At 35.4% G+C, this 13652-nt stretch overlaps 1 protein-coding gene across 3 annotated transcripts in view; it reads right to left on the reverse strand.

Moving 5' to 3' along the window:
* LOC138695744 (gastrula zinc finger protein XlCGF26.1-like) overlaps nt 1–9426 on the reverse strand; it is a 31629-nt gene extending 22203 nt beyond the window's left edge. For all 3 annotated transcript variants that reach the window (XM_069819902.1, XM_069819901.1, XM_069819903.1), the window contains exon 1: nt 8953–9426. In XM_069819902.1, the coding sequence (XP_069676003.1) occupies nt 8953–9126 (174 nt within the window). In that variant the 5' untranslated portion in view covers nt 9127–9426. The remainder of the gene's footprint in view (nt 1–8952) is intronic.
* Nucleotides 9427–13652: the final 4226 nt, after the last annotated feature.

Raw genomic sequence — 13652 nt, forward strand, 5'->3', positions numbered from 1 at the left:
CAGCTCTGCTAGAGAGAAAGGACTATAAATATCTCCCGGAAAATACAGCGTGTTCTATAAATTTTCGGAAGTGTATGTTCAAATCGTATCGTCCTTGCCAAGAACAGCTACAGATTATTCCGGAAGAACTCTATGAACAAAATGATTTTGACATGGAAGATAATATCACATACAAACAGTGGATTCATGATGGACATGTGAGGATCACTTCTGTAATAGTACTGTGGAACCACAGATCAACTAAGGTTCACCATTACACAGTAAAATCTCAGTCCTCTTATCTCAAAATAGTGAAGGATAGGTTGTTACCACAACAGGAAGCTGCTATATTGCTGGACTATTCCTTTGTATGCCAAGATATTACACAAGAATTTCACTGGGAAACATTTCAGGCTACATTGCATCCCTTTGTAGTGTATTGTAACCAGTCATTACCTAACAATGTGAAAACTCATTCTTTAAATTTCTGTATAATAAGCGACTCTGCTTCTTGAAAAGTATTTTACAACATCTGGTGACAATAATTCCCCAGCTGAAAAAAGTGTACTATTTCAGTGATGACGCAAGTTCACAGTATAAGAATTGTAACAAATTTTTTTAATTTATATTATCATGAAACTGATTTTCAAATTGCTGCAGAATGGAATTTTTTTGGAGCCTCACATGGTAAGAACGCATGTGATGGTATTGGAGGCACAGTAAAGCGACTCGCAACTGATGCTAGTAAGCAAGGCACAGTGACTAGTCACATTTTAACACAAGAAGACAGTACAGCTGGGCTAAAGACAATTACTTTCTTTTACAACAGTGATGAAGAGATCCAGACTTATGTCCAAAAATGAGGTAATAGGCTCGAGCATGCTAAAACAGTTTCTGGTATTAGAAGTCACCACATTTGTTCCAATGAACACAATGGAACTAAGAATGTATTTACGGCCTTCAGATGAAGAGGGAAGTGTGTCAAGAGTAGCAGGTGAAACGGCAATTTCAGTAAATGCTGATACTCTAAAAGTTGGGAAATATGTTGCAAATGCACATTAAACGATTGGATACATTGTTACGTTAAGTTCATGGTCTACCCACTTTTCATGGCAGAAGCCAGATTCCCTTGCACGTGAAGCACCAGTCCTGTCAGTTTATTGCAGTAGTGGACGACACCTTCAGTTATTCAGTTAGTGAACAAGAAATTTCTACATTTCAATACTGATGAAATATGAGTTTAAGGTACTATATGTAAAACATTTCTTCCAAGTTTAAATGATTACAGCAACATTCAAGAATTAATATATTTCACAAATGAACTGGGGTGCCAATTTCAATTTTCTTTTTCATCTATTTGATGGGAGTCCACTTTTTAAATTTGTTATGTACATGTATAATTAATTAACTGTAATATGTCACATTTTCATGATTGTAGAAGCAGTGCCACATACTGATTTTTAATTTATTTTTTTAGAGAGAATGGCAAAAAGAGCTTATCTGCATAAATATTTTAGAATATTAAAAAATCTATGTTAGGAGAAAATCCACAAACAATAAGGGAAAACGCGGAAATTCTACTTGAAGCAAGTAAAGCGATAGGGTTGGAAGTAAATCCCGAAAAGACTAAGTATATGATTATGTCGTGTGATCAGAATATTGTACGAAATGGAACTATGAAAGTTGGAGATTTATCCTTCGAAGAGGTGGAAAAATTCAAATATCTTGGAGCAACAGTAACAAATATAAATGACACTCGGGAGGAAATTAAATGCAGAATAAATATGGGAAATGCCTGTTATTATTCGGTTGAGAAGCTCTTATCATCCAGTCTGCTATCAAAAAATCTCAAAGTTACAATTTATAAAACAATTATATTACCGGCTGTTCTGTATGGCTGTGAAACTTGGACTCTCACTTTGAGAGAGGAACAGAGATTGAGGGTTTTTGAGAATAAGGTTCTTAGGAAAATATTTGGGACTAAGAGGGATGAAGTTACAGGAGAATGGAGAAAGTTACACAATGCAGAGCTGCACGCATTGCATCCTTCACCTGACATAATTAGGGACATTAAATCCAAACGTTTGAGATGGGCAGGGCATGTAGCACGTATGGGCGAATCCAGGAATGCATATAGAGTGTTAGTTGGGAGGCCAGAGGGGAAAAGACCTTTGGGGAGGCCGAGACGTAAATGGGAGGATAATATTAAAATGGATTTGAGGGAGGTGGGATATGATAGTAGAGACTGGATTAATCTTGCTCAGGATAGGGACCAATGGCGGGCTTATGTAAGGGCAGCAATGAACCTACGGATTCCTTAAAAGCCAGTAAGTAAATAAGTATTGAAAAATCTATATATTTATGTCTTTATAGCAATAAATAGGCCTACAACTTCCGTGTCAAATTTCGTGATCCTGTCTAACAAAATAATGGAATTGTGGCAAATTATAATGAAATAAATGATTTAAAACTTACAAAATTCAATATACTTCCTTGCATCGCATCTGAGAATCTATTGACATTACTGGACTAATACTTTGCCATTGCTGTTACTTTAGCGATATTTACATCCAGCAAAAATATTTTCCAAATTGGAGGTGTTGTGTGTAGATTGGTTTGACATGGAATGACCCATAAAACAATTTTTATCTCGAAAAGGAAGCAAAAAGGAACACAACTGTATTAAACTCTTTTGTTTGAAATATCTCAAAGAATAACCCCCTGAAATTAATGGCATGGCTTATGTTCACCCTGTACACCATTACAGCTGTTATATTAGCCTAACTATTACTAACGGCCCGAGGTTCACTCAGCCTCCTATCAAATTGAGTATCCGGTCTTTACTAGGGGTAAAAAGTTGGTCGGAGCTTGTCACTAACCACACCTCCTCATTCTAGTGCTCTACCACCTCCATGCCACCATGTGCCTTTACCTTTATCTGTATGTTATTAACCATCAGTTCATGCAATATTGACATCTGGGATTCATAGACCTGCCACGTCTGATTTGAAGCCGATCTCACACTCTTATACATTTGTGGATTACAAAATTTGAAAACAAGACTATCTCAGAAGATGTAGCTGTGGGAAAGTGCTGAAGCCACAATGAGGAGCAAGTAAATTGGTACCTTTACCAATGGATGTAATTTGGGCATATTTATCTCAGGTGCAGAAGTAAGGTACAAAGGCTATCTGAGGTTGCAAAATTGGTTTTGATAATTCCACATTCTAATGCTGGTGAAGATCATGTTTCTTCTAAGATAAGGGAAAATAAAACAGCTTTTAGACCTTCACTGAACGTGCATGGTACATTATCATCTGTCTTGACAATGAAAATGGCCATCCCTGAGCCATGCCACACATTCGAACCACCAAAAGAAGTGGTGGCTAACGGTAAGAAAGCAACGCCTGAGTATAATAAAACAAATTGCCATAAAGAGTGAGATTTGTATTGTTTACAATTAAGTGCAACATTTGGACTAAGTTATATTAACTTATTTTGTGTTCTGTTGTTTTTCACAAACTTGATGAATATTACATAAAAATATTTTGCATTACAAAAATTGCAGTCTGCTAATTAATTATGAAATAACTTGATACATAGAAGAAACTTGTTGTCTCACTCATTTTCCTTGAATCTGACTCAGTTACCATGGGGATCCTTGGCACCTCTGGTTTCAGATTGGAAAGATGTAATTGCATATATAAAGGTCGTCACTGTGTGTGTGTGTGTGTGTGTGTGTGTGTGTGTGTGTGTGTGTGTGTGTGTGTGTGTGTGTGTGTGTGTGTGTGTGTGTGTGTGTGTGTGTGTGTGTGCCTGTGTGTGTGTGTGTGTGTGTATGTATGTAGTCTATACAAATCTACAAGCTTTGAACTGATATTTGCCAAAGTTTGCACATTTAACCTTCATAATCAGGAGAAGAACATAGGCTACATTAAGATTGGACAGACGGACGTTAAATTATTGAAAACAATAAAAATTAGAAAGAAATACGTTCAAGCATACATGTATAATATAAGTTGGACTTTATCCAATCACGAATCGGAAACGTGGTGACACCCATCTTTTGTTATAACTCTTCCTCCATTGTAAATTTGGCCATAATGCTACTGAAATATTGAATAAAATAACATTAAATTAAAATTACGTAAATGAGGGACGATCTCTTGATTGAATGTGTCATGTGGGATAAATATACAATATAATATGGCATAAAACACATTTTTGTTTAATATTTAAGAATTCAAAATCAAACATAATATGCAGCAAATATGAAAGTATTTATAATATGTAAATTCAACCACTTCACCACATAGCTTAGCTCTCTTTGGCGTAGTTTTACTACATAAATAATATATCCGTAGTATTTTAATTATGCTGTCTCAAACAAAGTTACCAGACAATTATGTAAATGTTTGTACGCAAGCTCACTGAAAGTAACAGTGTACTAATTCTACAACATATGTCTTTCAAAATATTGTTGTTCATGTTCGAAATGTATTTAGCATTATGTACGAGTATTTATAAGACGCCATTTTTCAAGTCATATTTAAGAAGCCAGGTATGACATAAGCAGGCCTAAAGCGGACAAGGGGTACAAAGTTCTCCAATCCTAATTTTTTATTTAGGCCTACATAGTGATTCTTTGATATGACCGATAAAGAAGTAAATTTTAACTCAACGTGATACCCCAAGGGGTTCAGACTGGGATCAAGAGATTCCCTATTTATGGTCAACTGTCTTTAAACGTCAAGAAAAATCACATATGAACACGAAATTAGGCTACATTAAATTTGTGTCAGCACAGTTTTGGATCAGTGTAGAACATTAAGTCTATGCTAAATGGATGTAAAGCAACGAGGGGATGTTATAAGACAATTAAAAACAAAAACAGTAAGGCACATGATGACATCTTTTCTTTTTGGTACCTGATCTTCAGCTGTTTTAAGTTGTGTTAGTCTTGGCAGGCCTTTTGGCTAAGGTCATTAATTCATGTAAGTGTCTCTGTGTAAAGATTCATCTTTAGAGACGAGGAGAGCTTAGTAAACACAGTAGCCTAATTCGTTTTGGTTTTCTATAGTTGAGTTGCCAAGATCTCCTTAAGTCAGAAGCAAAAAGGAAAACCCAGACAAGGCCGGGTGCTTTTAGCTAGTATTAAATAAATGTTCTATTTTTCTAAATCCAATACTTCCTCTTTAGTTCATGAGGATGAGGAATACTCCTTGGTTTGAAACATTTTCTGTGTCTCACACATACTAGGCTTACACAAATCCAACAACTGCTATAGCCTATACTAATAAGTAACAACCGTGCACAGCTATTACTTGGGAATAAAATTACTTCTAAATGAAACATAAGCAGCTAGATGTTTAAATTTATATGTTTCATTGTTACCTTTTTTAAAGACAATGATGTTAATTAAAAAAGAGCGGCTAAACTAGCACATAGGTATTTCCCTTTGTACAAACCCAGAAACAAAATCTGGGCCACCTGAATTATCCAAGTTCCAGTTATAACGTAGTGGGTCTGTACTCTGCTTATACACCTTCAACTGTTACACAACTCTTTCCTCAGTATACAACATTACTTAGGTGGCATTAAGGAAGTTTCACCCTAGTGTACACTCGAAATTTTTATACGTGTTAATATCACTTTTGTATGCCTTGCATATACGAAATTATGACAGGTTAGATTAGGTTAGTTTAGGTTTTTGTTATGCCTTAAATATACGAATCAGGGATAGGTTAGGTACTTAATGCTTTTGGCTTGCATATACTCAAAATTGTCTAAGAATGTACCCTTTTTTGCTGTCTGCCTTCCTTTGGTACCAAAAATAAAGAGAAAAAATCGGAGTGTGGCTGTGTTGGGGGAAAACGACTGTGAATTTTACGTCCATACGTTTACAGTCTATACAAAACTAAAAAGGCATTGACAGTTCAGCGGCTTCAAAGCATCACCGTGGCAACTTCTCAAACTAGCCAATCAGAGACCAGACAACAGGCCGATGTTGCCGACTCTTTCACAGCGAGCACGTGCTTTGTTCGGAAGTGTTGAATCTTCGTTACTGTGTTACAGCAAGTATTGGTGTTCTGTCACGGCTACTGTTTTCATAGATATTTTGTTGTTGATGAAGGCAGAATTAGTTTGAGTTTAATTTTACATTTAATTTAGTTGTGAGTGTATTTGTAACGCGATTTATAGTGTCCGTGTGTTTCACTTACACGAGGTCGCAGGCATCACTCCTGCAGTTAGCGGCACAAAACGAATCACAGGCTCAAAGGAAAAAAGGAGTGCTACAAGGGCCAGCAAGAGTCTAGAAGTAACGGAAAAGGTGCTCCTCTTACAAGTCAGGAGAGAGAAATGGTTTGTAATGTGCGGGACTATTTCGAGAAAGAAGATACGATGGCAGGCCTCTTATTCCGGTACAACAGGTGGTAAATAGTAAGTACTGTAGAGGCTCTCAAAATAGGAAAGAACACCACCGTTGAAATAGGAAAGGAGAAATTTAAATTGAATGAGCAAGAGGATGGACCTTCCCGACTTGAAACTCCGGAAAAGAAAAGGAAAGTGGAAAAGTGGGTGATAAATTTAGATGCCTTTCAGAAGGATGCAATACAGTGATATGTATTATCGATGGAAGGAGCATCCTACGTTAAAAAACTGCAAACTTCGCTTCGACATGCGGATCTTTTCCATGGCAGTGTTTTTTCTCTGCACACTATATTAAAGAAATTAGGTTTCAAGTATAAAAAATCAATGGTCATAAGGTATTAATGGAGAGAACTTATCGCTTACACACTATGTACATTTATTTGTCTATGCTATGTACCATATTCGCGTCCATTCATACGCTTATTATTATTATTATTATTATTATTATTATTATTATTATTAAATTAGTCTAGTCAAAGACTACTGTATGATACAAATTTGAGTTCACGATTTCATGTCAGCTGCTTAGTACCGACACGGCAGACAGGCGGCGCAAACACCTGCACTGCACTACCGCTCAACTTCACAACGTCGCTCCCTTCCCGCGTGTGCGAGAGAGAACTGTCAATATCTTTCTAGTTTTGTATAGACTGTAATGTAAATCGGCAGATCTAGACGAGATCTTTCGTTTGGCACCAAAATCGGCACTTAGCATGTCGAAGACAGGAGATATAGGCCTACTGCCCAGAAATTTTCGCCCATGCCCAAAATGGCCGCCAGTCGCCGCGGGTCTCCATGCATGCCTCATGCATGCGCGGTGCCAACTCAAGACCATGCTCGCATCGTAGTTGTATATCCGATCGAATGAGGCCACATTTATTTCAATTGTGTTACTAGTCACGAAGTTATAATGTCACAATGGATCACTCTACAAATGTTACATCAATGTTTCTGTCCTGGTACCCCATGTGAGGATCTGAATTTAATGACTTATTCACGTCAAAAATGTTGCCCGTCTATGACATGTCCGTAAATATGGGATTTTTGGTGTCCCGTAAGAATTTCATATCCGTACAAAGATTTTTATGCCTCAAATATGAGACACCTGGCAATTCTATTCCTGACAATGAAGTGAATTAAACTATTTTAGTGTTAATGTCATTACTGGGAAAGAAATAAGCACTAACACAGGGAATACCTTATCAATCAGATTTCTTGTTACATGCGTGAATACTCAGTATCAGATTAGAACAAGACTTTAAATCAAGCTCCACATGCTTCAGAGAAAAATGGAGCTAACATTTTTGGAACGACTTCAGAATATCGCGTAAGTACAGTTATCTCGTTATTGCATTACTGAACAATTATTTTTGGTGCAAGAGACATCTCTTTTGTATGTAGCCTATTTATTTAGCTACTCTTATACCAACAACAGAAAAACATGTTTTTAAATTATTTTTAATTGACACATTGTACATTAAACACTTACGGGTATTCTGAAGTATCACAAACTTTTGTAAAAATAAAATATAATAAAAACGAAGTAAGGTAGTAGAGATGTCGCCATGTAATTTGTTTGCGTGGTGTGGGGATGGAGCTTGCAGTCTGATCAGTTTGCGCCTCTCATTTATTTTCATGGACTTGCAAAGGCAAGAATAGGATCGAGATGACATGGCTATCGTGCCGATACAATTCCTGCATAAGATTGGCAAATCAGCTGACTGCGCCAGCAGCATGAAAGCTGAGCATGTCTACGCCTATGAGTGCGGGAATGTATTGCGGGCTGCATCGGCTCACGGCCGCTAAGGGGTAAGATGCGCGTGACAGGTGATAGGTAGGGGTGGCATTTTAGATGCTGGTATTCAATCAATGCTTTTCCACAGAGCTCTCATTGGGCTGGCCCCCTTCACTCACCACTTGCGCAAAGGACTTATTTGGGTTCTTTTACTCCACAGATTCCAGAAAAGAAGTATAGACCTACATGGAGACATTTTCTAAAAACATAAATAATAAATTCATATTTTACCAGTAGCTTTCTATTCCTCATTAAAAGACATGTTCTTTTTCCAATAAATGCAAAATACAATGGATCATAAATCAAAATTTTACAATACGATATTATAAATAATGAAATTTAGCTTCCAGACATTGTGGTTAATAAAAAAATTATCGAATTTTCGTATTTGAACATAAAGTATTCGCAAATGTTAAGTAAGTTTAATGAACGAACTTAATTTAAATACCGGTATTTCAAATTACACTATAATTCATGTCTCTAAATTCCAAAATTCATTGAAATAATCATCAAACGGGGTAAATAGAGACGAATTTAGCTAATTACTATTTTTTTTTGTATCAAAGAGTAAATAGGCTTGAATAATGAGAAACGAGGTTCAACATCATTATTATTATTATTATTATTATTAATATTATTATTATTATTTCACACAATTAAATAAAAACTAGTAAAAAATGTGTCCCTAATCACGCCATTTTACGGTACAATTTTATACAGATTTCATACAATAAGATATACTCAACCTTAACAGCTGGTGCCAAACTCATGATTTTGCAACGAAGTGGCGTAACTTGTTCACTGATTTCACCATCGCTGAACAGCGAGAGTAAAGTTGGTTTTTCTTGCATGCAAAGACGACAAATTGTCGCGAAGTTCAAAGTCATGTTATATGAGTTAGACATGACTATGTGATTCATTTGCAATGTATATTATAGTCTCAATAAATTCGCAGACTTTAATTACTACTACAAATAGCTCATTTGTAGGTATTTAAAACGCCGGAACTATTTGTTAGGTTAAGTACCTTCCCTCTTCAGAGAAAGGATTTTTCTCGAGATTTAGAGTTGGGTATGCCATTCACAATAACAATAATGACGTAGAGCTTCATTTACACATCAGAAGAGGCTTTAAGTTTTGAAAGAGAATGACTTAAGTCTAAATCATTTGTAGGTATAAATATCGTTACACTATACTTCATTGAAAACAATAAAGCACTGCTACAGAGAGCGTTGAGAACCAACTGGACTAATCAAACTTCGAGAATTGTTCCTGTCATGTCTAATTGAGACAATCAAGTTGTGGATTTTGGATATTCCACACAACTGTTTTTTTTTTTTTTTTTTTTAATGAATTCGTTAGCAATGACGTAGCTGCACTTGAGAAAAGAGTTGTCCAAAGGACACAGCATACTATGAATATAAAAACAATTTCAATATCGTAACATAATATAAAAGTTTTCAATATAAACCAAACAAAACATACATAATATTAGAATTTCTCATCACTTCATTGAACATATAATAATCATTAAGGTGAAGGAAGAATATTCTTCACGCTTCCACTCCCCTAAAAAATTGTATCTTGGTCAGTAGTGAGTAGTGTTATTCTAGGTTTGAGATATACTGCAGCTACGTGTGCTGCTTAGAAAAGACTACTGACTTGGCTCCACCATACCCAGATAACAAATAGTAGCCTATATAATTTTTTTTTATTTGCTTCTCTGTAGATACCAAAACTAGGGCTCTTAGGTCTGAACTTGCCTATGAAGGCCTAGTTAAAAAGGTCAAAATTTTTATAGGCTACTGTTATGACTGTAGCCAATATACAAGTCATAGTCTGAACCCTGTGAGAGCATTATTTCCCGAGTTCAAGTCTTATAAAGTTATAATTAGTTCCGATATGAAGTTCAAATGTCAAAATGTAGCCTATATACATTTTAATTAGGCCTACTGGTACCTACTTATAATTTTACAAGGTCCAAACTTAGGATATAATGCTCTCACAGGGTTCACTCTATGGTTTGTTACTATAATGCAGTGGTTTTCAACCTTTTTTGACTGACGACACTTTACTGAATGCCCACAATATCGCGACATACCTATTTGTTTTTATTAATAATAAAAATAGTGCTTTTTGTCTGGAGAAAAGGGTTGTGGAAGTCTGTGTAAAATATTTTATAGCAGTTGGAGAGATGATTAGTGTTCACTGCACGGCAATTTTGTCGTTTTTAATCTCCTTTTCATCCAACTACGACTTTCAAAGTCTAAGCGGAATTCAAAGAAAAATTATATTAAAAACATAGCTGTTCACACATATTTTTGTTCCGTAATGAAGAATGCAACAAAAAGATGCCAGAACACCATTCAGGCACCTTCCACCAGAAAAAAACGTATGATAACTTCTATGTAGTGTCGGTTATCCAGTGTTGTAGATAGGTCGATGTTAATCACAATCGGAAATTCTAAAAAAAAAAACAAGCATTAGGAAAAAGAAAGGCATGTGTCAAAAATCCCAACCTATCTATGATGGTGGATGTCCGATAAAAGATTTTTATTATCATTTTTGAAAACTCACCTATTTGAAATAAAGTGAAGTCTGCGCTTTGTGGATTGCACAGAGTTTATCTATACGTGACCTTACGATTGATAGGCCAACACGAAAATCATCTTCAAGATGCAGCAGTCTGTTCCTTTGTTTAGATTTCACTACCGGTATCTTTTATGGTAAAAAACGCTGATTCACACAGTATGATATTGAAAACGGCAGTTCTAAATGTCTATTTAGTTTATTTGGCACCATCGACTGATTTGACAAAATATTTTCGCATATAAGACACTCGGGATTTTGTTTATATTCATCTCCACGCCACGTAAAACAATATTACAATTAGTATTCATCACTATATTTACAAAACGTGCGTGAACCTTGAAGGGAATTTTCGCTTACATTATTTGAATTAGAACTGTTGTCATCTAATCCGGAACTTGATTCAGATTGTCTTTTTCGAATTAAAAATTTGTCAATGAACCAATATGTTCTCAGATTCTAAACTTTGTTTATTACTAAGTGGGTAGAGTAATCGAATTACTAAGCATTGTTGCAGGTGTTCACTTTCATTCGAATTATCGGCAGGCAGAAAAAATTAAACTGAGCATTGTTTCATTAGTAAAGTCTGGCTCCAAATAAAATTATCATATCAAAGACTTTGTTGTAAATTAAAAAATGCGTTGTAAAGAGACTTTCGGGTGGCATAAAATATAATTTTCAATTCCAAAATTTCAGGGGCCCATTTCCTGTCCTCATCTATTTAGCAACCAAAAGAACACTCGTAAGCTCTAATGTGTGCTTTCAAAGTTAATTATCCACAAACATAACAAAAATTGTTTGTGATTTACACAGTATTTCGAGATATGTTTCACTTTATAAGATACCTTTACCACACTTAAAATTAGGAGAAAGAAAACATGGGTTACGAAACTTGTTGATGAATTTTGACTTTACAGGCAACAGTTATCTAAAGTTATAGGTCAATTGTTAAAGCAATAAAATGAAATATTTGGAATATTTTCTTACCATTAGCACTTAAGGACGGTATATAGCAATAAAAATAAATCAATTTTTCTAAACTTACACAAGAATGGTGGATGGTAGAAAAATTCTGACTTCATTCTTGACATTACATAAGAAACAGCAGAAATTGTTCATTTAACAGAATCACTGTTGACCAGTGTTATGGTTGAATTTTAAATAATCAAAATAATAATTTTACTGTTTTTGGACAAAAGCAATCCATCATTACTTTCCACAAACATATAATTTTTAAAAATTAAAAACAACACTATTTCAAAAATAGTTCGTAAAAAAGTTTTTTTTTTATTTCAATTTTTTATAATCTTACCAAAGATAGTCAAGTAACATATCAAATTGAAGCTCGTGAAATTCCCTTTTAAAATGAGATGTAAAACTCTCAGGACTTACTGAATCGGAGTTGTTCAAAATTGAAAACAGCGCAAAAAAAAAAAAAAAAAAAAAAAAGGAGATTTTTTTTTACATGAATTGCATCAAAATCTAACAAGGTAAAATTTTTCTAAAAAATATATTTTAATTTAGACCTTTAGGGAGAATGATTATGAAAGTTTCATAAAAATCTGAGGTACAATTGGCTGGATGGTTTGGCATGGAATGACCCAGCAGGAATATTCAATGTTCGTGAGAAATGGCCAACAAATTTTATCTAGAACTCTCTACTACGGACAGAGTTCTCTCTACCATATATTACTTCATCCTCAGTCAGGCTGAACCGAGCACTGACGACTATCTATTAGCAGAGAAGACACTTCCTAGGATTATTAGTAAGATCCTCAAGTTGTTTAAAATTTCAGGAACATTTAATTCGGTGATTTGAAAATTAAGAGATAGCTACACTGAACCAATTGTGAGCTTATGGCTGATTTAAGCTACCTCAGTTCTAGTCCATAATTACACAACTCATACTGGTAATTCTTCTATTTAACCATTTTTCAGACTTACATTGTCAAACAAATTAATTTAGACACAGAATGATGTCTACTGTGTACATAATAAGCACATGAGCTATCTTCCCTAGAGGCCTATAGCCAGTGAGATTCTCACTGTATTATCCAATTGCCAATTTCAATGAGCGCATAAACAGAATCCAATATGAGTCATTCAATTGAAGACAGCTATTGATTTTGAAGCTGTCTGTCCGAGAACCAACAAAGGGTTCATCTTTTATCGTGGAACAGAGCCATTACCTTGCACGTGGAGACTACAAGGACACTTACTTTCGGAGTTTTTCCACTTTCTGAATATACACCACTCACCTAACACGTTTTATTTGTTAATTAAGTTTCGAGAAAATGTTAGGTGCAAAGGTTTCACTAATTAAAAACACAACTATTTAATACTTATAAATTTGGATATGCATGGCTTGCATTGTAACAGTTACCCGTCACCTTTATTTACAAAATTTGTTCATTAATCATGTTCCTCATTGGCGGAAGAAAATTTCTCATGAAATTTGGGGGCCAATATATGGGACTAGTGCCCACCCAGCATCATGATGCACTTGGGGAGCTATGGTAGGCTGCAAAGTCTGGTTACGAAAGCCAGCTATAATGGCTGGGGGAATCATTGTGGCAACTCCATTCTGCTTCAATGATCGTCTACTTCTTCTTCTTCGGCATGTGGATGTGAGGCCAATAGCCGGCTGGTTGGCCTGGGCCCTTGAAGGGGTGTAGCATTATTTATTATGTAAGTTATTACGTTCATTAATTAAGGAAAGACAGTCATGCATAAAGAAACGAAGATCTGTGATAAATGAATGCAATGTACATGGATTTTTAAAGGAAACATCTTGTGAAAAAGTATGCGCTACTGTAGATTTTGTATAATCTAAACTTACAACAGCAGTCTATGATGT

This window comes from Periplaneta americana, chromosome 3, assembly GCF_040183065.1.
Source record: "Periplaneta americana isolate PAMFEO1 chromosome 3, P.americana_PAMFEO1_priV1, whole genome shotgun sequence".
In the NCBI taxonomy this organism is placed as follows: domain Eukaryota; kingdom Metazoa; phylum Arthropoda; class Insecta; order Blattodea; family Blattidae; genus Periplaneta; species Periplaneta americana.